We start from the raw sequence: 26035 nt of genomic DNA, 5'->3' as shown, positions 1-26035 counted from the left end.
ATTGACTCAAAAGGCATCATCATAATGAAGCTGTTTAATCGTGTTTTGGCTTTCTATGTCATTTTCATAAATTAGATTACTTAATTTGGTGCAGAGTTAGGTTTCTACTGAAATTTGCAGCTTCTTTCTGTTACGATTGTTTTATATTTCATAGCAAAACTTTGGTTATATTTTCCCTAATTCGCTACTTAATCTGTGCTACCGCATGTATATTAGTGAGTTTCCTTGATCCTAATCTCTAATCTGTTTCCTGTCTGGAGGATTTAAGGGCTAATTTGTTATAGAGTGTTTCTACTAGGGAATAGGCTTGGGTTCATCTTTGAGACCTGAGCTATGAGAAGCCTCTAACTTTATTGAGCCTTCCACACTGAAAATAATCTTGGGCATACTCTAACAAACATTTATTAAATGCTTTATATGCAAACATTTATTTACTGAGTATTTACCTTGTGCAAGACACAGTGCTAGTTCGGCATTTGGGATCCAAAAGCAACAATGAAATACTTCTTGTCCTCAAGACTATACATGGAAAATTAAACCATAGGATCATGGATTTATACTGAGAAAGGGACCTTTGAAGAAATCTTGTCCGTTCCCATTTTCCAGATGAGGAAACTGAGGTCCAGAGACATTAAATGGTTTGTTGTTGACTGACATAGACTTTAGATTCTAAGAATTAACTTAGCACTTTGCATTTTTCTGGCTTAGTGAAAGCAAATTTTTAGTATTTATCACCTCAGAGTTTGACAACTTTAGAGTCTTACAACAGGATTGAGAGTTGAAGTACAAAAAGGAGATAGTAAAGTCCTAGGAGAGGAAGGGAGGCACATATTTAAGTGATTGATAGGCATGGTTTGCAGGTCGCAGTGACAAGACTTGTGATTATAACATTTCAGGAGCAAGTAGTGCAACTTGAGCAAGTACTTTACATTTCCCTGACTAGACATAGCATTTTTTCCCCAAGGAACACATTTCTCCATAATTTCTTCAGGTTAACACTACCTAGCCTTCCCTCAGGCCTTTGCAGCATTGTCATGCTCTCTAGAAACATAAGAAAATATGAGAGCCTTAGGATCTTGATTCCACCAAATTCATATCCTCTACCTTTAAATATAGCTTACCTTGGCCTATGTTTTGAGGAGAAAGAGAACACCAGCAACTAGGGGTGGATTAGAAGAGTCTTCCTGGACAAGTGTCCTTTCATTTGAATCTGGGAGAAAGATAAGCATTGAATGCTTTGGTGATGAGGTGTAAGTGCCTTTCATCAAGAGTTTAGATGCTGAGTTTGGAGAGTAGTACAGTTTGACTGGAATGTGGAGTGTTCAAAGAGGAGCCATGTGAAATAAGGCTAAGGTGGTAGGGAGTTAAGCCAAGCTGAGTAGTGAGTATTTTGTTTGTAGCCTCTAAAAGTTTTTAAGTAGAAAAAGGACTTGGTTAGGCTATATTTGGAATATTGTTGTTCAGTACTGGGTAGTCTAAGACATACATTAATAAGAGGGCTATGTGAGGCCATGTCATATGAGAATCTGTTGAAAGAATTGGGTATGTTCCGCTTGATAAAGAGAAGACTAGGGGGAACTTGAGAGGTATATTTAAGTATTTGAAGGATTGTCATTGGAAGGGAGTTTAGACTTATACTGGGTCACCGAAGGCAGAAGCAAGAAGAGTGGGTAGAAGTGGCAATATATATATATATATATCTCTTATTTGGGCTTGATTTAAAAAAAAAAAAGATTTAACAATTCTAATTTAAAAATTAGAACAGTTCAAAGGTGTAATGGCCTGCCTTGAAAAGTGTTGGCTCCCTCTCCTTGAAAGTATTTAAGCACAGACCGGATGACCACTTGTCAGATATGTTATTGTAAGAATTCCTTTAATTCATTTCTTGGCCTTTATGGCCTCCAGGTCCCTTCCAGTTCTCAGAATCTATGATATTGTTTACATGATTGTAGCAGTTACTATAAAGATGGATTGTAGAAAAGAGAGAATGGATCACTTGTGAGGAGGACCCAGACTAATAATAGCAGACATTGGGGTATGGATTTTGCTTATGCAGTGTTTATAGATGCAGATTCTTTGATAATATATGTAGATTTAAGGAAGGAGAACATTACTGGGAACCTTTAGGCATCTGGAAAAAGTTAATTGTACTCTGAGCAGTAAAAAAAAGCAGCCAGGAAAATTTATAAAATATTTCTGGAGAAATTCCATCAAAATTATTAATATTAAATATTTTCAGTCCTTAACCCTAAATGCCCGCTGGAAATTTGTTTGCCAGAAAATTTATAGAATATTGGAGCGCTAGTTCAATAGTTGATTTCCCAGACAAGGATTTACTTACATGAAATTCCCTCATTTTTGACAGTAAAAGACAGAGATAGTAATTTATTTCAACAGTCATATTGACTACAAAGATGCTAGCTTTGATAAAGAACTTGTGCACATGTAAAGGTCATGTAGCATTATTAATGGGCTAGAGGTTGGGCAGTTCCTAGGGTATGGGCCTTGCAGTCAAAAAGGCCCGATCATTAGCACTTCTTTGTGTGAGCCTGAGCAAATCACATAACATCTGTCACCCTGACTTTTGTCATCTGTAAAATGGGGAAACAGAGTGACTGAGTAGAGTGGCCTCCAAGGTCCCTTATATCTCTCCATCTCTGATCCTATGATTGAAGAAAGTCCTGATGATATGTTTCTTCCCACTGGTTTATGGACAGCAGCCTCTCTTTTGTCCCAGAAAAAGGCTGAGTAAAATCTTGTGTCTCTTTGGCTTGCTTTGTAACTTGTACTGCACATAGATTTGCTCCTGTGCATGATTTTGATAATTTGATTTTGAGAACTTCTTATCCCTCTTTTTAAAGGTGAAGAAGCTGACAGAGCAGGTCCTGTCACCTTGGATGATGATGAGGATGAAGATGATCCTGAGAATAGGTATGGTTCCAACTCTAAGGACATTAAAAAGATTATAACACACCCTAGGCGTGGGCGCAAACGAGAGCAACGGAGCAGCAAGCAGGCTGTCAAAACCAGGATGGCCTGCCTTATAAAGACACGCTCACAATCTTCACGCAAGTTTGAAAGCGAGGCCCGAAAAGGGCCAACACTCAGAAACACAAAGAGAAAATAAGTATTTAGAAGTGTTAACACACCTTATATATGGTGTGTTATAAACGCACTGTAGCACTTTTTGCGTTTCTGTTCTCATGTGTAATCTGATAAATTGACTGAGAATTACTTAATCCTTGTAGCTAGACAATGTCCATGATAACTGTGAATCACAAGGCCCTAAATAGGTGCCATCACCCTCATTTGTCATTAATCTCTGCTTTATACCTACTGTCATTCTGGTGGTGCTATTTTTTAAAAGCTTTGGCTTTTAGAGACCAAAAATGCACAAATTCGTAAGATAAGAATATTTTGAAGCTCAGTTTCAGTTCATACACAGATATATGACCTCAGTGTGTATAGGGTGATTGAATATTCTGTTGAGAATAGTTTTTAGTTAAATTGTAGTAGATATAGCATTAACTCATAATTGAAATAATTCAGTTTGGTTTATCAAAGGAAGCCCTTGCATATAGATAAAATCAGTAGTAAAATGTGATATACTTAATATTCACACGGTATTGCAACTCATGGGTGGTTTTTTTTCCTTAACATTTATTAGCCCTTCATGTGTTGCAGCAAAGCCAACCCTAAGTGTCCCTCAAAGAAAAGACACTAAATATGTAGCGCAAGAGGCAGAGAGAGTGTGGTCTGGTAGAAAGAGGAGAATCTGGAAACCTTTGCAAGCTTGAATAGGTTTCCTCAACCGTCTGAGTCTTAGTTTCTCATCTGGGAAATGAAGCGATTAACCTAAATAATTCTTAGTGTCCCTTCTAGTTTTAGATTGTTACTCTTTGTGTTAACCATAGTAAAAATGTAGCATGTTAGATGAAGTTTGTAGTAAGATAGGTTTTCATGTTTCAAGGAGATGAGAAAAGTATATGCAATTTTTTGTAGCATCTTATTGTCAGAAACTGACATTTTGCAGGTAGTAAATGTGAAGCCAGCTTATATTGTAGGTGTACTTTACATTTACTAATGCCATCTCCTTTTTTTTGCTTCAAAATCTTATTAATTTTAGCATAGAGCACAGTCTCCATTCTGTAAAATAATAGGTAGTTTTCTTAACAAAACAAATAAAGACTTTTATTTTGCACCTTAAATAGTAATTATTCGGCATCAAATGCTGCTAGCCTTTGTTTTTTTGAATGAAATATTTAAACAGACATACTGCTATTTTAAGATGAGGGAAAAAGAAATAATTCAGGGATTTCACAATATAGCATTTCAGCCACAATATTCAGGCCACTGAAATTGCTTTAGTTCTTTTCCACTTTAATGTTTACTGCATCTTCGTTTTCCAGGAGGGCACAACTGTAAAGTCTTAGCATCAACTTGTTAATTAACATTCACACCATACAAACGTGTGTGTATCTATGCACAGCCACCTACCTGCTTATATAAACACACGCTTTTAAACATGCAGAAGAGATTTTTTTCCCCTCATTTAACCTTGACTTCTCTAATTTTACAATTAGTCACAAAATCAACTTTTCCTTGAGGTGCTTGTTTTAAATTTGTATTTTAGTCTGGTTGAGCTTTATTTTACTTTTTGTACTTGAAAACTTTTAAAGTGCTCTGATTCTCCCCCTCCTCTCTGTAATTGGCAAGTACTTTACTGAAAAAAGAACTACCACTGCATGTCAGATGGAAAATGCAACTGTTTGGGTTTGTTTTGTTTTGTTTTGTTTTGTTTTTTTTTATCAGAATTGAATATTTTGTTATGTTCTTGGTTATGCAATCTATACATAACTTAAGCTGTTCTCATATGGTAGTCAAGAAGCTTCTTGATTTACACCATGCCAAAGAGGGCACCTCGTGCCCATCAGTGTTTTGTTTGTACTGTGGGTACGTGAGTATCAAACTCCACACTTCTACTGTAGACTTCGTGTTTAGGCACATCTGCATATGTACTGAATGATTATAAACATTTGTTTTGCAGATCTTAATTGATTTTTTTTAAAGTATATTTTCCAGTTTGCTATTTTGAGTGAGTCATAACATGAGACAGTGCTGTATGCTTTTCTTAATTTGCTGTATTTATTTTTTTCCATTATTTCTGCTTCTGCTTTTTTTTTTTTTAGCAGTATTGTACTATGTTCCAAGTGTTTATGTTTATTAAGAGGTAAATAGTGTATTAATGCAGAATGCCTAAGTATTTGTTGGATGCAATAAATTTTTGTAAAACATTTTTCTCGTTCAAGCATTTAATTTTAAGTTTTAATGGCTCATTTAAGGGTTGAATTATGGTAAAGAGGTATCATCTAGTTTGGAGATAAAGAATTTTGGTAGATCACTCTCTTACAAAATCAGACGAACTTTTGTCAAACTCGTGGCAGCATCGTGTAGTGAAAGGAGTGTTGGATTAGGAATCACGAGACCTGGGATTCCAGTCCCAATGTAAAGGGTTTGAACTAGATTATCTCCAAGGTCCTTTTCAACTCTAATAGCATGTGATTCTCATGATCAAAAATGTATTTGTTTCTTTATCCATATTATTTTACTAGATAGATAATACCAACTTTAAAAATGAGCAATTCCCAATGGCTTTGAGATATTAAAGAAAACACCACATTTTAATTAGACTTATAATTTTATTAGTGTACATAAATAGATGAATTTAAAAATTAAAATATATTGTTTTGGTTACATTGCATTAATAAATAGAGACAGTTTATTCATCATAGTGAACCATAACATTTACTCACTTTAAATGTGTACAACTGAAATGTTTGGAGAAGAAAGGTACAGTAATATCTTCACCTAAGGTTATGTGATCAATATTCTCTATTGTGCTCACTTGAAAATCTTATTTTAATCTTAGAGAAGATTTTATTAGTTGAATCTAACCACAGGATAGTGATTAAAACTACATGATTGCACTTACTGTGCTTTTACTCCATTAAAAAAGTCACTGTTAGGAACATTTCATTCCATGTTTCTCATTAGTTTGAGATTTGTTTTGGAATTCTGATTCTTGTTAAAATTTTTGATTGAAAATATTCATGCTCCTCTTTTATTGAGAGTTGAAATTCCTTCACCAACTTTTTTCTGTTTTGAATATGAACTCTGAGAATGTGAGATGTGATCAAAATTTGTTTTTGTAGTCAAAACTCGATTAATGAAATTGGCCTCAGTTAAAGAGAATTTAAGCCCCTACTGCATGTTTCTCCACATGAATTATGCTTTACTGGGTTGTTTCTCTTTTTTATGTTAGAAATCAAAAATGTTATGAAGATTGTCAGGAAATGTTTTGCACAAATCTTTTATCATTTATTTTATTGTAATATTGTATGTCTCGGGCTGTGTTTTTTTTTTTAAGTTGCTGAACATATTACAAGTTAGTATTTTGAAAATCAAATTGAGTACTCCTGAGGAAATTTATTAAAAAAATATTTTTCTGCTTAAAGTTGTTAAGAGGGTAAATCTGATCACAGTTTCTCTGTGGCTGAGAGAGATTAGAAACTTTTATTGAATCTAGATCTTTGCAGAAATTGATAAAAGAAATTGCTCAGAGTTAAGAGTTGATGATTATATTGGGAATTGCCTTGAGTCCTTTGAATTCTCAGTGAGTGCTTTGTGAAACAGCACTTACTCCTTTCTAGCCAGAAAACATTAAAGTGATTGTTTCGTGATATTAGCTGTAGTTTTGTTTTGTTTTTTAAATTGGTAGCAGTTTTAATATTTTGGGATAAGAAAGGGCTTCTGATGATGGTCCCATACTCAGTGGCCCCAGCAGTGCTTTGTGAAGACATTGGATTCTCCTGGAATTGTTCATTTTAATGAAGATATTTTGGTAAATGTGTATCTGGTTTTCATAAACATTAAAGAGTAAATCTAAAATCCCTTAAATAGTAAAATTGGTGAGCTTCCCCTTTGGGTACTCTATTAGGTATTTGTACTCTCTATACACTTGGTTAATCTGTAGTCATTTATAAAGGGTACCAATTTTTTTCCCTTTGTGAAAATTATTCATGGTGGTCCTAGTCATTTTTATCTATCACATCTGCTTTGTTTCACTGTACTTGGGGAAACTGATCCCTCTATATTTACTCCTCTCTGAGTAAAATTTTTGAGTACCTGGCCTATTTTTAGAGTGACAAAAATCAAGATTTCTTAAAATGAGCTCTGATTCTTTAAGTTTCAGGTAAGTATCTGATTAACTATTAGTAAAACTCGGGAGGTCCTAGTCTAGATGGCATATAGCACAGCCTGGCACATAGTAGGCACTTAATAAATATTGATTGATCTAAACCTCCCAGTGCTACACTCTTTTTCTTCTTGTCACAGGAAGGTAACTGTCTACTTAGTATTCTTTTTCTGATTGACTCAGACATATCACTGTTAGCATAGTTCTCCCTCCTCTACCCAGCTCAGTATTTTCAGAAAAATTTAAAAAAGTTGGAAATTCCTGGTGTAATGAAGTTACCTGTCACTCTGAAGACTGTGTACTTTTTTGCATTCTTTGTCTTAAACCCCAACCTTGCAAAATGAAATATGGAATTTGGTTAAATTAGATCTAAATTTTTACTTGTCAGTAATCAACTGTCCTGGTAAAGATTGGTGATCTGTTCTTTAATTTGATTTAGCCACATTTCTTGATTTACTCTCTATAGTTTAATGTGATTTTTGCCTTTTTAAAGCTAATCATTCCAATATCTTGGAGTACATACACATCGCTTTTTTGAGATATCATATCAAATATGAGAAATACTGAGTATAGGTTGCTAGTAGTTGAATACTTGAAAACATCAGATCCTCTAATTTTTAATATGACTCATTACTTTTTTCCACTCATAGTTTTTTGTCTTAGTCATTTGATAATTGTTTTCCCAGTGCCCTTTCCAGAAAAGAATAAGGAAAACACAATTAAAAGCCTTCTTGATTATTACATATAATATTACAGAACAGTTAGTTTCAAATGGTTATTTATCAAATTAAATTTAGTGAGGGATGTTATTATTTTTATTGACTTTAGGGGAAGAAAAAATTCGGTAACCCTGTTTTTAAAAGAAAAGAAACTTGTCAGATATTTTAGAACACTCATAAAGTATAGATATACCCAAACCAGAATACATTTTTGTGGTTTCAAGACATGAACTTCTGAAGTTTAAGGAAGAGCAGTATATAAGCCATTTATGGAATTCTCTTATTGGCATTGAATCTATTGGTGATTGATTTTGCGAAGTCTATCTTAGATTTCTGGCAGGAACTATATTATATGATAAATACGAGCTCTCTTATACCAATGATGTTGAAACAATCATCTAACCATGAAATTGAATGAACACTTTCAGTTAACATTGCATATAGCATGGGATTGGTAATATAGGTCATAAAAAGTACTGCTTTTGATCTCTTAAGTGGTTCCATGGGAATCTTTGTCAGCTCCCATTGGATCAGTTATCTTTATGCAAGTGACTCCCAGATTTCTGTATTCAGCTCTTTTTCATGAGCTCCAGTTCCACATCACCATCTATCTTTGGACATTTCCAGCTAGATGTCCCACAGCCATCTCAACCTCTACATGTCCACAGTAGAATTCATTATCACACCCCCACCCCCTGTTTGTGCCCCGCAACATACACTTCTTCTGAATTTCTTATTTCTCTTGACAGCACCACCATCTTTCCTGACATCTAAGTTCTCAGGCTTAGAGTTCTCTTAAACCCTTTACTCTTGTTCACAGCATGTATCCAATTATTTTACAGTTCTTGTCAGTTCTACCTTGCCAACATCATTCACATTCATGTCCAGCTCTCCACCCACTTTGCAATCACCCTAATTCAGGCTCCTCTCACCTTTATTCTGGGTTATTGAAATAGTCTCCTAATTGGATTCCCTCCCTCCAGTGACCCTTATCTCCAATCCATCCTTCACATAGCTGCCAAAGTGATATTCCTAAAGTACAAATTTAAGCTGATCGTCTCCAGCTCATTAAACTCCAGTGACTTCTTATTTCCTCCAGGATCAAATGCACACTCCTGTGTTTGGCCTTTAACTCCCTTAATAACCTGGATCCAGCCTAACTTTCCAGCCTTATTTGTACCCTTCGTGTACTTTATGGTTTAGCCAAACTTGCCTTCTAGGTATGCCTCATTCATGACATTCTGCCTCAAATCCCCATGGCTTTGACCATTGTATCCCCCGTTCCTGGAATGTACTTTCTCATCCCCACTATCTTTTCAAATCCGTAGTTACCTCCAACACTCAGTTCAAGTTTTGTTAAGTGAAACCTTTCCAGATTTTCCCTCCCCTTGTTCCCTTCTCCTTCTGGTGTTTCACCCTGAAATTATTCTTATTTTGTGTGCGTACTTATGTATTTCCCCAGACAGAATGTAAGCTCCTTGAGGGCAGAGATTATTTCATTTTTTCTTTGTGTCCCCCGTGCCTAGCACAGTATCCAGCACATAATAGGCATTTTCTAAGTGCTTGTTCATTGATTGAATTTACACTCTGCTGTTTGAAAGGTATGTGAAGATAGCTCTATTCTTGCAGATTTGTTTTTCCTACTAGTAGAGTTTTGACTTAGATAACTTGTAACATATACCATGATGTATATAATATATAGATTTTTAGGTTTCATGTCCTTTTTGATATTAAGTACTATAGTCAAGATTACTGTAACTTCTAAAACCAAAATTTTGTGTTTTAACTGTAAAGTTTTTATAGTACAGTTGGGATGTGAAACTATGGAAAGCAATCTTCTTTTTAAATTCTCAGTAGTTATGTGATTTTTAAAGTGAAATTGCTAGAGCTTCCAAAAATGTAATTTCTACTTAGTGCTTCATTTCAATCCTGTTTTCATTGCTTCAAAGAAGTAGATTTTAGACTTAGCTAGTGCCAGCTAGTATACTGATTTAGGAATAGAACACTGGTTTAAATATTGTAGAACTTTTAAACATCTTTTATTTTCCAAATTTAGAAATCAAGCCTGAGCTGCCTTACTATCAATGTATTGTTGCTACTGAGCTGGTTTCACATCCTTAACTGTTTCCTTGACTGTAGCAAATCCGTCCCGCTCCTTGTGTTCTGGAAGAGATACTATTTGGTTGGAAGTGTGATATAGTGGGATAAGCCGAAGACTGAGAGTTAAAAGAATATCTTCAAGTCTGAGCTCTTCCTCTACTGAACGAAATAGCTCATTTCCCCTCTCTGGGCCTCAGTTTCTTCCTCTGTTAAGGGGGTTGGACTAGATGATCTGTAAGATCCTTATTAGCCATGAAGTCTTATAATACTCAGGTTTGACTTTTTCATCTAAAGTTACCAAGAGGCAAATGATCACCCCTTCTCCTGATCTTCTGCTAGTATGAAAATTGTTGACATTTAAGATTCTCAGAGTTTTAACCTATCCTGTGGTCTTTTTTTGTTTGTTTGCTTTAGTTTTCCTGTGGTTGTTTAAGCATGTAACAGCAATCATCCCTCATTTACTTTCTGTTTTAGATCAAAATCTCTTGCTGTCCTTCCTATCTTTTCCACATTACTTGATAGTTTTTGTTTTGTTTGCCTCAGTTCTTTCATGTTGTTCTATTTTTTCTTTGTTTAATTCCAGTGGAGAGGTTTTGTTAAGGTATTAATTTCCTTAGTATTCTAGCTGTTCTTTATGTACTTTTTCATTTCACTTCATGTTGGTTTTTTTGGGGAAAGGGCTATTGTCTCCACACCCTCCCCCATGTTATTTTGCTTTTTTCCCTTTTCCTTCCCTCCCTTTCAGGATTTCTTCAGAACTTGTAAGTTTAGCTGCCACAAAAATAGAAAAACCTGTGCTTTTAAAGCCTGTGATAGAATTGTTACTAATTTGGATGGTATAGTTGACCCTGGACATAATCTCGAACAATGAGATTTTAGTGATAGTCACCTCAATGACTCTCCGGAAATTTCCTATAAAGCTTCAAGAAGAACACTTCAAATAGAATCTACTTGGGATCATGCCTATACATCCATTGCATGGGTCCAACTGTGAGCTCTGGAAGTGATGCTTTATCATCCTCTTGGCTGATTTCTTAAATGATGATGCTGACCTTGAAACTCCAGACTAAGGTGGCAGATTTATGGCATATTACAGCAGACTTTCTGAGGAGATACTTCTTGCTATCTCATGAATAGCATCTTTTTTATTTTGAAGATCATCCTGAAGTCTTTTTGGTTTTCTAGATGAAATTCCATCTTTGTAAGATGTGCCAATCAAGCTCTGTTTTTAAAGCAGCTGGCTTGCCCTAAACTGGTATTGGCATTTTCTCATTCCTTTACATTTTGGACTCAGTCATTCAGTGCTTTTGTCAAAGTCATTTCACATGCCTAGTATCTTTAAGGCACTTGTATGTATAGTTTTCTGATTTATGATCATAGATTTAAAGCTGGAGGAGACCTGGAGGATCATCTGTGCCAGTCCCTAACGGAAACTGAGATCCAGTTAGCTTAAACAACATGTTTAAGGTCGAACAGTGAATAAGTTTCAGAGGTGATAATTGAATTTGGAGTCTTCTGACTCCAGGGCCAGTGTTTTTTATTTAGGTGAGTTCCTTCTCATCATAAGGCATATTAATAAAAGCAAGGTCATGTCAACCCAATAAGCCTGAGGAATCTTCATTCCTATTCACTCATATAAGAAAAACATGACCCTCATCTGAAGGACATTGGTTTCCTACCCTTTTTTTTTTTTTTTTTTTTTTTTTTGCTTTTTGGTGAGGCAGTTGGGGTTAGTGACTTGCCCAGGGTCACACAGCTAGTATCATGTCTGAGGTCAGATTTGAACTCAGGTCCTCCTGACTCCAAGGCTGGAGCTCTATCCATTGAGCCACCTAGCTGCCCAGTTTCCTACTTGTTAAGCAGCCTAGGTTATTACTTATTAGTTTGCTCCTAAAACCTACTCAGATCTGATTTCTGTTATTTTGGACATGGATATGGTAACCTTGTAGCTAATTAGTTCATTATGTTTCCTCATTTTTGTTCAACTGGAGCTAGTGGATAAATTAAGTAGGTTTAGTATCTTTTGATATCACATTAAAGTTTTCATCTTAGGAAGCCAAGTTTTAAGAGAATATATATGCTGGCTATTAAAATTATTAAATAGAACCAATATGGATTGGAAATATTTTTCCTTCTGATTTTGGGGGCCAGAGTGAGGAGGAATATGGAAGCTTCTCAAAGAGGAAAGATACTACGTAGACCCATCAGAGTATTTCTATTTCTTGTCTCATTCTACCCAACCTAGATCAGGAAAGCAACCCTCAGCAAGGCAAAGTCACAGGTAAGCACAGGATTAGTTTTAGCGATCAGTGGTGGTATGGTTTTGAAACCATTCAATAATATTATTAGTCTATCTTTTTGATGATAAAGTAATCACAAGCTTCAGATTATAAATAAGTATGGGAATGAACAAGTATTCTGCCTGTGCCTTTTCTTTTGAGATGTTTCTTTCAATACCAAGAGCATTGAAACAACACTTGGATGAAGGACATAAACCTCGGACCAGTGAAGAATTTACAATCCCAATTGTGAGCTTTCAGTTGGTAATTAGCCTCCATTGCTGGTGCTTCTTGGTCCACTGCAGAGTGTAATGGAATCATCCTACTTTTGCATCTTCTTAGAGGATTTCCCCTTTTGTGACTTTGGAACTTGTGCAGATGGCTTATTGTGATGTCTTGTGAGTTCTCTGAGTTTCTGTTTTGTGCAGATGTATGGAAACATTTTGGCTTACACCAAAATAGTTTGATGACTTTACTTTCTGGCATCTGTTACTTAACTGGTTGTAGTATTCTATTGTTTTAAGAATATGGTCTTTGTATCTCTAGAGCTTATGGTGGTTTGTTTATTTGTTTGGTTGTTTTGGACATTTAGCTTTTTCAGATCTTCAGAATTTTTAGTCAAAATGGGAATCTGTTACACGAAGTTTTAATAAAAATCCAAAATGCTACTTCCTAGTTTAACAACCTTAAGGGTTCTTAGAATATATGTGTGTAAATATCTTTTGTCTGTTTTCTGGTTTGTGATACTTAAATGTAGTTGGTTTAGCATATTTATGGTTGTTAAAGCACAAAGTTTGTGTGCTGATTACTTAGGTATCAAAGATTCTGAAAAATATATATATATGTACACACACACACACACACACACACACACATCTCTCCTCTCATTTGTTCTGGTCTTGACTTTTGACTTAATTGGTATTAGGAATTCCCTGGTTTGGAAACTACCTTTGAATACTACAGATCAGCAGCTTCTCTGTAACTCATAGTCTTAAGAGATTGGCCGGAGACTCTGAGAGCCTAATGAGCTGACTGGTCATTCTTTGTATTTTTATCACTAGCATCTAGCATAGTGCCTGGCACATAAATAGCACTTTAAAAAATGCTTATTGATGATGGATTGATGCTGGATTAAAAGTGGTTTGTGTTTTTCAGCTTGGAGAACTGGTCTATGTTATATTGACTCTTTAAAAACACCTATTAGCAGAGACTTCTACTTTATTGCTTATTAATTTCCCCATTTGTTCAGGTGGAGAAATGTCCTACCATTTTTACAAGTGTTTTGTCTGGTTAGCCTGTTCACCTTTTCAGTTATTAGGATGTGATGACGGAATTAAGAAGGATTAAAAGGAAATTGAACTTCAGTTTATAATATGTCCTAATTACATGGAGAATTTTGTTCAGACAAGTTCTTCAATGTGTAATTGAATTGTATTAAATTGGAAAATGTTTACTGTTAAAAGCATTCTAAAACTTCTTTTTTTGAATTGGTATTCTCTAAACCATGAGTTACCTTATTAAAATGTATATTTTAGTACAGTTGTGCTTGTTTGTGTAATTTCTCTTAGCGTAATTTTTCTTAGTCCTTTCTCCTGATATTCAAATTATTTGATTCCATTTCATTCTCTTACCCATAGACTACATAGTTTTGTTTTGTTTTGTTTTGTTTCTTATTTTCAAGAATCGCCAAAAAGATGCTCTTAGAAGAAATCCAGGCTAATATTTCCTCCGATGAGGATGCATCTTCAGATGAAGAACCAGCTAAAATTAAAAAACGAATTGTGAAGCAAAATGAAGAAAACACCGGCGATGAGAGTGAGCCCCTAAAAGGTAGAATATAAGATGTGTTGATTTGGTAATTTGCAGAAGGTATTTAAAATTCAGCTATCTTCATGTGTACTTATCTTCCTGTTTTAAGTGTATCACCTTTATTCATTATCTTTAATAAAGTAATGACTTTGCAAATTAATTTTGATTCTTAAAAGTTTACAGTTTGTCCAATAGTAATACCACATGTATATGAAGTTTATAATTATAGAATAATAATTATCCCTGATCTCCCGGAAAATACATATTTCTTTTTTGTCATGTGGTATTTCAATGGAATAATAACTGTTTTAAAATATTTTACCGGTGACATTTTAAAGAGCAATAACTTTAAAATAGATATTCTTTTATCTGCCTTGCCTTGTTTAGATGAGAATGATGAGCAGGGCAACTCTGACACTGATTCTGATTCTGAACAATCTAAGAAGCCTCGATACCGTCATAGACTGTTACGGCACAAACTGTCCATGAGTGATGGAGAGTCTGGAGAAGAAAAGAAGTCAAGACCCAAAGAGACAAAAGAAACCAAACGCAGAAATAGGAGAAAAGGTTAGAAATCAGAATTAAAATATGACTTTTAAAAATATTATCATAAGGTTAAATAATAGAGATAATGTTATGTCCTGGTTAAGAGTGCTGGACTTAGAATCAAAGAGACCTAGGTTCTTTATATCCTGCTTCTAACACCAGCTCTGTGACTGGCAAGTCATCTAACATCCATTGGCCCCAGGCAACATTCTCAGACTCAGCTGGTAAGTCAGAACATCTTGAGATCTGGATTAGTGTTAGGAGTTGCCACACGGGGAGGTTCTGTGCTAATAGAAACTCAGATACTTCACAGTTTTGTGGAAAGTCAAATAGGTTACTAAATTATAAAATTACATTGCTATTCCAGTCATTTTCAAAGATTTTGGTGCATGTGTGTATTTGGTTTCTCTTGCTGTGCTCCTCTAGCATTACTTTCCTAACTTCTAATTTTTTCTTATTTATGTCAGAAACTGTGAAGTCCAGTTTGTAAGTGTGAGTCACATTTTTCAGGAAAGTCACAACTTTTTTTCCTTGACTTCCAAATTTAATTTTAATTTAAAATAGATTATATTTAAATATAGATAGTCTATAATTATTTCTCTACTACTTTAAGGTTCGCAGAGTGCTTTACATATGTTCTGCCTTTTGTTCTGCATGACCACTCTGTGAGGTAGACACTATTTCCCTGATTTGCCTAATGTCAGTGGACGAAACGGAGACCCACTAAAGTTAAGTGATTTACCAGGGTCATTCAGCTACTCAGTTCCAAAAGTGGTATTTGAACAAACTAAAGTCTCCAAGTCCAGGCAAGGATCTTTCTCCTTCATGTTACTTCATTAGTGTTGCTAATTGTGAATTTTAGGAACTCTAAATAGGACTTAAAGGTCTCTTTTGAAAAATTGTTCTGTTCTCCATATGTGAGCTTTGAAATAAATATCAAAGCTATTTACTGATAGCTTATTACTCTTGGTTTTTTTTTTCTTGTACTCTGTTCTGCCCTAGGTTTCCTTGAGGGTTTTTTGTTTTGTTTTGAAGAAGGTTGAAGGGATTTGGTCTTTCTTTCACTTGTCTCATTAACATTCAGAAATTCTACTTTTAGATCTGGAAGGCATTTGGAAAGTGCCTGGCCTTAAATTTAGTTTTGTCCTAGCTCTGAGAAAAAACCATGTGTTAAACAGATTAAGATTATAATGAGTATTTTAGGGGGGGGATGTGTTGCTTCAGTAAGGAATCAAAACTATATTCAAGTACTTTAAAAATATTTTATTAACATCAAGAATCTCTACTCAGAACCACTTTTGCCTTGTCCAGCTTATATACTTCAAACTAATAATGTGTTTATTTTTAATATTCTGAACTTTTCTTCCCGTATTAGTATAAAACTCTGTGGATCTATTCATGAAATGTTACTGTTACCAGACACTTGCTCCAACCTTGTTTTTTTTTTGCAGCAGTTTTCCCCTCTGCTTTTATATCCTTTCATAGTTAAATAAATACTCCAGAGCAAGGCAGTTGGTAAGATGGTTTTCATGGGCAATGGATGGCTAGAGGGGATGTGACCTATGGTCTGGGGCTAGCTTTATAGTGGGCTACTTGAGTTGGCACTCACTCAGTCCCTGATCCATTCAGGGTAGGAGTCCTAAGAGGAATAATTCCATAACTCAGTAGTAGTGTTTTAATGTAGATCTCTTCAATTTTTATGGCCATAGATGATAAATATTTGTGGTGCTGTTACCTTCTTCACATTTGCATTTTTCTCCAAAGAATTACAATTTTTATGTCATGTTCTCTGTCAGTGTGATGCTATTGAAGGATTGATTATGCTACATTTCTGTCTGATTACAGTTGATAATTCAGTGTTTTAATTTTTATCAAGTGAGCAGTGAAGATTCCATTGATACTGATTTTCAAGAATCAGGGGTAAGTGAAGAAGTGAGTGAGTCTGAAGATGACCAGCGCCCTAGAACGAGGTATGGCCCAGAGCTTCTTTTTGCTCTGTTTTGGTTTTCTGTCATGTGTAACCATCTCAATCGTCATTCCTACCTTGATTTGTTCATATTTTCTGTTCTTCGATTTTATGAGGCCCAGGACCTGTAAACCATAGTTCAGAGCTAATATCTTGGCTGTGTTTTTTTCATAGTAGTGTCTTTGATCAGAATAGCATGGGCCGTAGGAATCTAATTATGATTAATGACTTTTGGTTTCAGTTATAATTTGTAACTGATCCACACCTGCTAACACCTGTTAGATGCTTGTCTTCCCACCCCCTGGCATATAGTCCATCAGATAAATAGATACATAAATAGATAGGTGTTATCTATCTATAGATGTATAATGTCTATCAGATGGAATGTATGCTGCGGGCTAGGAAGACGGGGCAGGGAATCACTCAGGTGGCATTTAGCCCATGGACAACCTTTTAGACATCTTGGGCCCTTTCAAATAGTTGGGAATCAAAGGGATAGAAGTTTGTCTTCAAATAAATGATAATTTTTTCTATCAAATTTAGAGGAAGTACTGCTCAAACTCAGGGTATTCAAAATCAAAGTTGTTTGTTCCTTTTTCCCCCCTGATTTCTGTTGTTCTATAAATAGCACCACCTTTCTTCTAGTTGGCTATGTTCAAATTGTCAGTCATGCATTATTTCTCTCCCACCATTGGTAGCTCTTACCCAATTAAGAGTCAAGAGTTGTCAGTTCTCATTTTAGCTATAGAGTAGATTTATATCTATGTTGCTGCATTGTTTAGTCTAAATGTTTATATAGAATTAGCTATGTTATCTTCATTAGGCATGGAGAACATTTATAGGGAATACAAAATGATGAGACAATTCTGGCCCTGGCTTCAGAGCTTAAAATCTTCAGAGGTGGGATAAACAGACTTGAGAAAACTACAGAGACATGCACAAGTGCATTGATGATGATGATGTATCATCTGCATATCTAAGAACAGAAGGAACCCAACATATATTCAACAGACATTTATAAAATACCTACAGTGATCACTTGCACTGTGAATTTCAGTTCAATGATGAATGAAAAATTGAGTTAGTCCAAGAAGACTTTTCTGAGGAGGTGAATGTTAGACCATGTGTTTATGACTCGAGTGAATGTGCCTTTATGGAAAGAAAGAAGGGCATTTCAGGCAAGGGCACTGATGGGTGTGAAAAAGAAGGTAGCTGGATTTGTGCAAGGGACAGTAAAGGCTAGAGAGACTATATTCATATGTCTACAATATGTATGTTTTAATCAATTGTAAAATCCTAGGACTCAGAAAGATTTTGCAAACATATCCACGTTTGTATAGCTAGCCTATGTGTACAAACCTCTAGGTTACTGTTATACAATAGTGTTATTATCCATTTATTATAAAGCCCCATCCTTCTTTTACTATTTTAGCCACATGCCCAAATGAAGATGTGTGCTAAACTCATATATATTCCAAGATAATTTTTTTGAATCAGCAAGAATTTTTTTAACCTTTCAGATCAGCAAAGAAAGCAGAGCTGGAAGAAAATCAGCGGAGCTATAAACAAAAGAAGAAAAGACGGCGCATTAAGGTTCAAGAGGATTCTTCAAGTGAAAATAAGGTCAGTAATGAAACATGCATGGCATGCTCTAATCATAATTGATAGAGCATTTTCTCCACTAAGAGGAAAGTCCCTTTTTAGTGTAGCTGATTGATAAATAATATTTTTAAGGTAGGAATCTGCAAAACTGTAGAACTTTGATTTAGATAAATTGCAGAACAAATTGAGATTAACTAATTTCATTCAGTAAGTATTTATTAATCACATATACTGATATACAGTATTTTGCATTAGGCACTTGGGCAGATAACAAGATAAGTAAGACATGGAAATTTTAAAATGCTTTTGTTTTGCCATTCACTGGGGCCACCAGATTCATTCTCCTGTTTTGGGTTTTTAGACAACTGTGTCATCTTGTAGTAAAAATGATTGAATTTCTTAAATAGTAGTAAAACTGTAGGGCATAATATTGTACTATAATAAGCAATTGAATTTCATAGTTATTTATGATAATTTCATTTCAGAGTAATTCTGAAGAGGAAGATGAAAATGATGATTCCAAGTCTCCTGGAAAGGGTAGGAAGAAAATTCGAAAGATTCTGAAAGATGACAAACTGAGAACTGAAACTCAAAATGCCTTGAAAGAAGAAGAAGAGAGGAGAAAACGTATTGCCGAGAGAGAGCGAGAGAGAGAGAAATTAAGAGAGGTAGATAATCAATGTATAGTAATGCTTAGATTCTAATCAAGAAACTTGGTCTGGAAGGAATCTTAACAGTTCTGGAGGCCATCCTCTGGGTTTATGAGGTGGTTCAAATGAAGTCCATAGTAGCTGTGATTTGGCCAAGCCTCCGAATTAACAGCTTATTTTTTTACTTATTTTCAGAAACTTGATTGGAGTTGCGCATTAATTGTTTTCCTGAATCTCTGTGGTAGCTCGTGCAACTCTTCCCTGAATAAGACTTGTCTCTGTGATAGACCCAGTACATAGCCTTTGCTTTAAGGCTTCTTTTGATGGAGAGACCTCCTACCCCTCGTGACAACCCTTTCCCCTGTTGTGTTGTTTTCATTATTGTGAAGTTTTTCTTTACATTGAGCCTTGATCTGGGTCTCCATAACTTTTACAAGACATTGTTGATAGTTCTCAGCTCCTTGTGCCACATAAGACAAGAGAGATTTCTCTTCCGTACCATAGCCCTTCATATTCTTTTTTCCCACCGCATTAAATGCCTTTCATTTTTTTGTAAGGGAACTGTTCGTTCTCTCAGAACTTAGAGCATGCTGAGGCCTTCTGTGAGCCCCTTTACTTTTCTTCTGTGAGGAAGACTAGTTTGCACTAGCTAGTTCTTAGATAACTTGCAGTTCATTGCCCTTTTGCCTTGGCCAAGTATCTCTAACGTTAGGTCACTGTAGAATTTGCTCTGTTCACTCCACTTAATATGAGTGAGATACTCAGTCTTCCCTTGTTCTTTTTAGACACTCTTAGGCTTTTCCTCAATGTAGAACTCCAATGGATATTAAATGTTTAGAAGCCACATTCTTAGTTTTTACTGAGTTTGAAGTGATAAGAAATGTCCTAAGATATGAAAGCTGTGTTTGGCTGATAGGTAAAGCATTCATTAGATGTTTACTATGTGTTATGTTCTGTGCTCAGCACTGAGGATACAAATATAAGCAAGTCCCTTCCCTCAAGAAGCTTCCATTCTAATTAGGGAAAACAACATATAAGAGGGAATTGGAAATATATCGGAATTGGGGGAGGGGGTGGAGTAGGTCACTGGGGCAATTAACAGTTGGTCTATCAAAGCCTAGGAATGCTCCAGTGGCAAAACAGTGTGATATTTAGAGTAATAATTTGTTTTTATTAATTACATTTGAGCCTGCTTTTTTCCTTTTATATTCAGTATACTGTTAAACTGATTTAACTCCTCAATCTTCCCCATGACTGGAATAGGCCTTCCTTTGAGTAGTAATGTATATGTTCCTTTCTCATTCAGGTGATAGAAATTGAAGATGCTTCACCTATTAAATGTCCAATTACAACAAAATTGGTTTTAGATGAAGATGAAGAAACCAAAGAACCTTTAGTACAGGTTCACAGGAACATGGTGACCAAATTGAAACCCCATCAAGTAGATGGTAAGAAAATCGAATGTACTTTTTAATGCTTCTCATTCACTTATCTCTCAAAATAGATGTACTTAACTTTAAAAGTGTAGAAATCTCTGTTTATTCAAAAATTTACAATTTGCTGTTTTGAATATTTACTCTTACCCTACACGAGTCATTACTTACTTTTATTCATGAGAACTTACGCCGCTCTTGACACCTCCAGGTTTGTGCACCTCCCCTCAGCCTGAAATATTGCTGTTAAAGTAAATACAAATTTAATTCATAACACTTGGTTATACTGGTCTTTTTCTATAGAATATAGACTTTCACTCTCTTAGGTTGTAGACAATTATATTTAAGATTGTAGATTTAGACCTGGATAGAGTCTACAGAGTTCATATAGTCACCTGAATTGTTTTCCCCAGAGACCTTTGTGGCTCAGAGATAGAGATTTTGATTAGTGACCAAAGACTGATTTTTCTGTACCTGTACTTTTTATCTTATTGCTAGTTGATTCTAAATGAAATATGAGTTCTTTACTTCGTGTATTTTTGATAGCCTAATTTTTCTCTTGAAGCAGTCATATGCTGAGCTTTCTATTTTAAAATGTTTTATTTAGGTGTTCAGTTCATGTGGGATTGCTGTTGTGAATCTGTGAGTAAAACCAAGAAATCTGCAGGTTCAGGATGCATTCTTGCCCACTGCATGGGTCTGGGAAAGACATTACAGGTAGGAGGTAACAAATATGAAGGGCTAAGTGGGCACTTGTGAAGATGATAATCTGTAATGTTTTTAGTTTTGAAAGATAAATATGCAATTGAATCTATATACACATGCATATGTATATGTAGACATACATGCACATGCTTACATAGTCATTAGAACTCAATCAGTACTTCAGCATTTTTGGTCCTGCAAAAAAATAGATACACAGCGTACTTATTTCAAATATTCTAGAATCGATAACTCTCATTACCCGTGTGTGTGTGTGTGTGTGTGTGTGTGTGTGTGTGTGTTTTATTACAAAAATGAAGTAAGCACACATGTATTCATAGCCTCCATAGGGCATTTCTAAAAATGGATAAGTACTGCATTACAGGCATACTATGCATAACATTGCCCTGATCACTATCCTTTAATCATATCTTTAATACAGTATTACCCAAATCCTCTTCCTCTATGAAAACTGTGGAAAACCTCTTCAGGTTGAGAGCAGATAGCCAGTGACAACTCAAGCTTTTGTTAGTGTGCTTGTAATTACATTATCGTTCCATTGTCCTATGGAACTAAATGCCCCCTATGAGAGCCTACCATGTTGTAGTTTTCACAGAACCCTTTAATGATGTTAGCTGGGGGAAATCTTGTTCCTTTATGAATAGTTATTGGGATCCCATATAATTGTGCAGCAACGTTCTGCGATTACAGAGGTGTAGCTCTTTGACTCTCATCGTGTATTTGGAAGGGATGATAGGTTGTATGCTTACCACTCCCTGTTCCTGCCATGATATTTATTGGTAATCTTTTCCAGTGAAGAAATTGTTTGCTACCTCATCTCCCTTAAGAATCATTGTGTTTCTGATTTATGCTTTAAAATTGTAGACTGCCATACAAATTGAGTTATTATTCCATGTCTTAACACCTTTTTGACTGCTTAAGGAAAAAAAATAAGGATTTTCAACAGTATTGATTTCTAATAATTTTTGTGAATTTAAAGAAATATTGTAAATGTTTTCCTTTGTAGGTGGTGAGTTTTCTTCATACAGTTTTGTTGTGTGACAAATTGGATTTTAGTACAGCTCTGGTGGTATGTCCCCTTAACACTGCTTTGAACTGGATGAATGAATTTGAAAAGTGGCAAGATGGATTAGACGATGAGGAGAAGCTTGAGGTACATTTTATCACAATTTGCGATTATGGTTACTGTAGGTGGTATTCATGATTCATTGTTGGGTTGGACTAGATGGCCTCTTCTCTGACCTTCCTTCCTCATTTCTCTTCCAAAAGATGACCATATCACTCCATACCCTCCCCCCCCCAAAAAAATGCTATTTATGTTATCTTACAGTTATTTATAGGAGCGATACTGGGGCAGCAGGGTGGAGAGGGAGAAGTAGTATTGTGAATAGAGAAGAAAGAATAACAGGAGATGATGAATAGGTAAAACTTACAAGATTAGCATCTGTATGGATTTTAGTATGAGTAAAGAATCCAAAATGACTGAAATTTTGAGTACATGTGACTAGGAGCCTGACACAGTAAGGAAATATGGAAATTGAGATGGAGGAGCAGAGGTAGAAGGGAAGGTGATGAGTGAAATTGATGTACTTGTGTGAATACTTTCAAAGAAGAAAATGGGGATAGAGATAGATTTGGGAGAAATCTGTAGAGTTGACATTTCAGTAGAGTTGACATTTCAAACCACTGAGTAGAGCAGATAACCAAGGTGAAGAAAGCAAAGAGAGGTGAGAAGGCTTAGTGCAGAATCTTGGGAGGTAATGAACCAGTGAAAGAACTGGGTGTGATAAGACAGGCTTAAGAATGAGGAGAGAATATCCAGCAGAGGAGGTTGTCAGTAGGAGCTGGTGTTTGTCAGTTGTGCAGGTGAAGGCTATTGAAAAGAAATGACCATTTATAGTGCTGTAACTTAAAAGTTATGGGATGTTGCAATGAAAATTTTTTTTTCATTTATTATGAAAAATATCTTTTTAAAAATCCGTTTTGTCCCCCTCCTCCTTCACTCCCATGGAAGGTCTCAGAATTAGCAACTGTGAAACGCCCTCAGGAGAGAAGCTACATGCTGCAAAGGTGGCAGGAAGATGGGGGTGTCATGATTATCGGCTATGAGATGTATCGAAATCTTGCTCAAGGAAGAAACGTCAAGAGTAGGAAACTAAAAGAAATATTTAACAAAGCTCTTGTTGACCCAGGTAAGCTATTTACCTGTGTTGAGATAAAGAAGCAAGTTTTATTTTTGTATTTTTGAATATATAATCTATTATTTTCATGTTCGACTCACTGGTCTCCTACTCTTCAGTTATGCTTCCCCCTCAGTCTATACTTGCTGGCGGCATGGTACAGAGACACATTGGATGGGCTGGATGAGAATCTGGGGTCACATCCTGCCTCTGCCACTTTGTGCCTGTGTAGTATTGAGCAAGTCACTTCTCTGCTCTGCTGCACCTAATTTTCCTCATCTGGAAAATGAGTGTGGCGACTAGATAGATGAACTCTCAGCTCTCTTACACCTGTAAATCTGTGATCTGATGACCCAGCATACCACTCTCAGATTGTTCTTTCTAAGGTGACACTTTTTTCTCTGTTCTCAGAAACCTTAACAGTGACTCGCCCTTGTGATTAAGCTACAGGACAAAGGCCATATTCCTTTGCCAGGCACTCTTGCAGAGGCCCTCCAGTTTTTTCTCATACGTTTGTGCCTTTACTGTGTACTTTTGACCTAGAAAGCCTTCTCATGCCATTGGACCTTACTAAATAGTTCTAAGCGCTCAGCTCAGTTACTGCTTCTTCTTGCCAGAACATTTCCTGGTCCCCATATGGAAAGTGTTCTGAACTCCTTAAGTGTACTTTGTTCATATTACTCTTAGGACACCACATTCTCACATATATTATCTCTTTGTCTCCATGACTTAACTTCCATTCTAGAATGTAACAAACTCCTTGAAATGCAGGAGCCATGTCTTATTTACATTGCTTCCAGCAAACCCTTCTTTCCAAAATAGACGTAATTTTAAGGGAAAACGTTTTTAAAAGACTGTGCGAAAGGAATATCCTTTGGCCAATTATGTGTCTTGCTTTGGGGCTTCAGAAAATATGGCACCAGGTGTACAATTGAAGATTGCAATGAGTCTGTGGTATCAACTCATAATAGATACAATAGGTTCTTATTATATTCTCTGTTCCAATAGTTCTGAAACGTTTTTGGTCTTAGGATTCTTTAACACTTTTAGAAATTATTGAAGGAACACACACCCCACCCCACCCCCCAAAAAAGAGAGAGAGAGTGAGAACACTTTTGTTTGTGTGGGTTTTTTCTGTTGATATCCACTGTATTAGAAATTAAAATGTCTTAATATTATTATGAAGTAAATTTTGACTTCATGGCCTCCCTGATAGGGTCTCAAGGACCCCACTTTGAGAAACACTACTTTCAGTCCTTTCCTTGACTATGATGGCATGCTCTGCTATAGAGAATTTTCTGCAAAAGCCTGCATTTTCCTTTTTCGTATACTCTTGATAACTAAGTAGACCATTCTCATAATTTTTTTTTTTGAGCTAAGAAAGTAGGCATCTGGGTCAAATAGGTACTGATGTCTCCTTAGTTGCCTTTTTGTTGATGATATTATAGTCCAGGTTGTTCTCTCTTCTCTCCCCCCCGCATTTCTTTTAATACCTCTTCTTTATGGGTTATCTTGAAGTCATCACTTTTTCTATGCTTATAAAGTTGCTTTTGCATGTGTCTTGCTGTCCAAGTGCCATTTGCACTCCTTCTTAAGACACACAGAGTCTTGCTTGGTAATACTTCAATCAAGGACAAGACAGGCTTATTATAGAAAGCTTGGCAGATCTATTTGGTTTTGCATCTATTGTTCTCCCCCCCTTTTTTTTTTTAATTTTGATTTTGCACCTATTCCTTCTTCCATTTTCATCTTCAAATGGAACTGGCATGATCTAGCTCATGTAAGCTTTTCTTGTCACCCATTTTCCCCTCTGCTGCTTTTTGTTATTTTCTAAGGCTATACCATTCATCACCTTCCATGATGTTCTGCTGATTAGGTGGTTCTCTAAGCTGGTATTGCTTTCCACTTCGGCTAGGAAACCATGTGTTTAACTAGCTGTAGGCTCTTTTGGTTTCCTTGAATCTTGGTGACAGCTTTCTCTCTGTTGATCCTCTCTAAGAAATGATGACAATCGGAGTCAGTGTCTTCCATATCCAATTTTTCAGAGTCCACAATCCGGCCTTATAGATTAGTTTAGAGCTATTGTCATTGCAGTTCTTATCTTAATCCTTCTCTTTCACTTGGATATTGAATTGACATTTGTCCCTAACAGAGTTGAAGGTATTGATAGGTGATTCAGAAAGGATGTGAACAATAGTTTCCTCTCTGTCAGTTTCACTTTTTTGTGATGTTTTATGCCATTCGACACTCTAAAGAAATACTCTGGCTAAAATAGGCACGAGACTTGTCAGTTGCAAATAAGCCTTTGGCCTCTTTGGGGTTTTTTGTTTTTGTTTTTGTTTTTTTTTGGTTTTGGTTTTGGTTTTTGGTTTTTGGTTTTTTTTTTTTTTTTTTTTTTTTTTTTTTTTGGTTGAAGCAATTAGGGTTAAGTGACTTGCCAGAGTCACACAGCTAGTAAATGTTATGTGTCTGAGGCCAGACTTGAACTCAGGTCTTCCCGACTCCAGGGCTGGTGCTCTATCCAACCTCTGTGATTTCTTAATCCCAAATCATAGAATCTTCTTTTTCAGTGTGTTCTTCACTGTCTTCTCATGCTTTTTTTTGCTTTGAAGTCATTGTGCATCAAATTATATGTTGACTTGGTTTGGTGGACCATGGCAGAATCTTTGTAGTATTTGTCTGTTTCATCCTTAGCAGTGCATTATTGTATTCTTAAATATTCAAATGTTTCTGTTTTCTCAGCAGTTTGGATATTCCCTTTAACAGTTGTCTT

General features: G+C 35.8%; 1 protein-coding gene across 8 annotated transcripts in view; it reads left to right on the top strand.

Moving 5' to 3' along the window:
* The window catches only part of ATRX (ATRX chromatin remodeler), a 207641-nt gene that overhangs the window by 97338 nt on the left and 84268 nt on the right, over window positions 1-26035 (top strand). For all 8 annotated transcript variants that reach the window (XM_027840148.1, XM_027840178.1, XM_027840158.1 and 5 more), the window contains 10 exons: window positions 2862-2931; window positions 14035-14183; window positions 14550-14729; window positions 16585-16678; window positions 18195-18297; window positions 18762-18944; window positions 20233-20374; window positions 20967-21076; window positions 22089-22235; window positions 23097-23274. In XM_027840148.1, coding sequence (XP_027695949.1) covers window positions 2862-2931; window positions 14035-14183; window positions 14550-14729; window positions 16585-16678; window positions 18195-18297; window positions 18762-18944; window positions 20233-20374; window positions 20967-21076; window positions 22089-22235; window positions 23097-23274 — 1356 coding nt within the window. The remainder of the gene's footprint in view (window positions 1-2861; window positions 2932-14034; window positions 14184-14549; window positions 14730-16584; window positions 16679-18194; window positions 18298-18761; window positions 18945-20232; window positions 20375-20966; window positions 21077-22088; window positions 22236-23096; window positions 23275-26035) is intronic.

This window comes from Vombatus ursinus, unplaced genomic scaffold, assembly GCF_900497805.2.
Source record: "Vombatus ursinus unplaced genomic scaffold, bare-nosed wombat genome assembly UNPS02004691.1, whole genome shotgun sequence".
Taxonomy (NCBI): domain Eukaryota; kingdom Metazoa; phylum Chordata; class Mammalia; order Diprotodontia; family Vombatidae; genus Vombatus; species Vombatus ursinus.
Note: the sequence above shows the minus strand (reverse complement) of the source record. Positions and strands in the feature narration are given on the sequence as shown.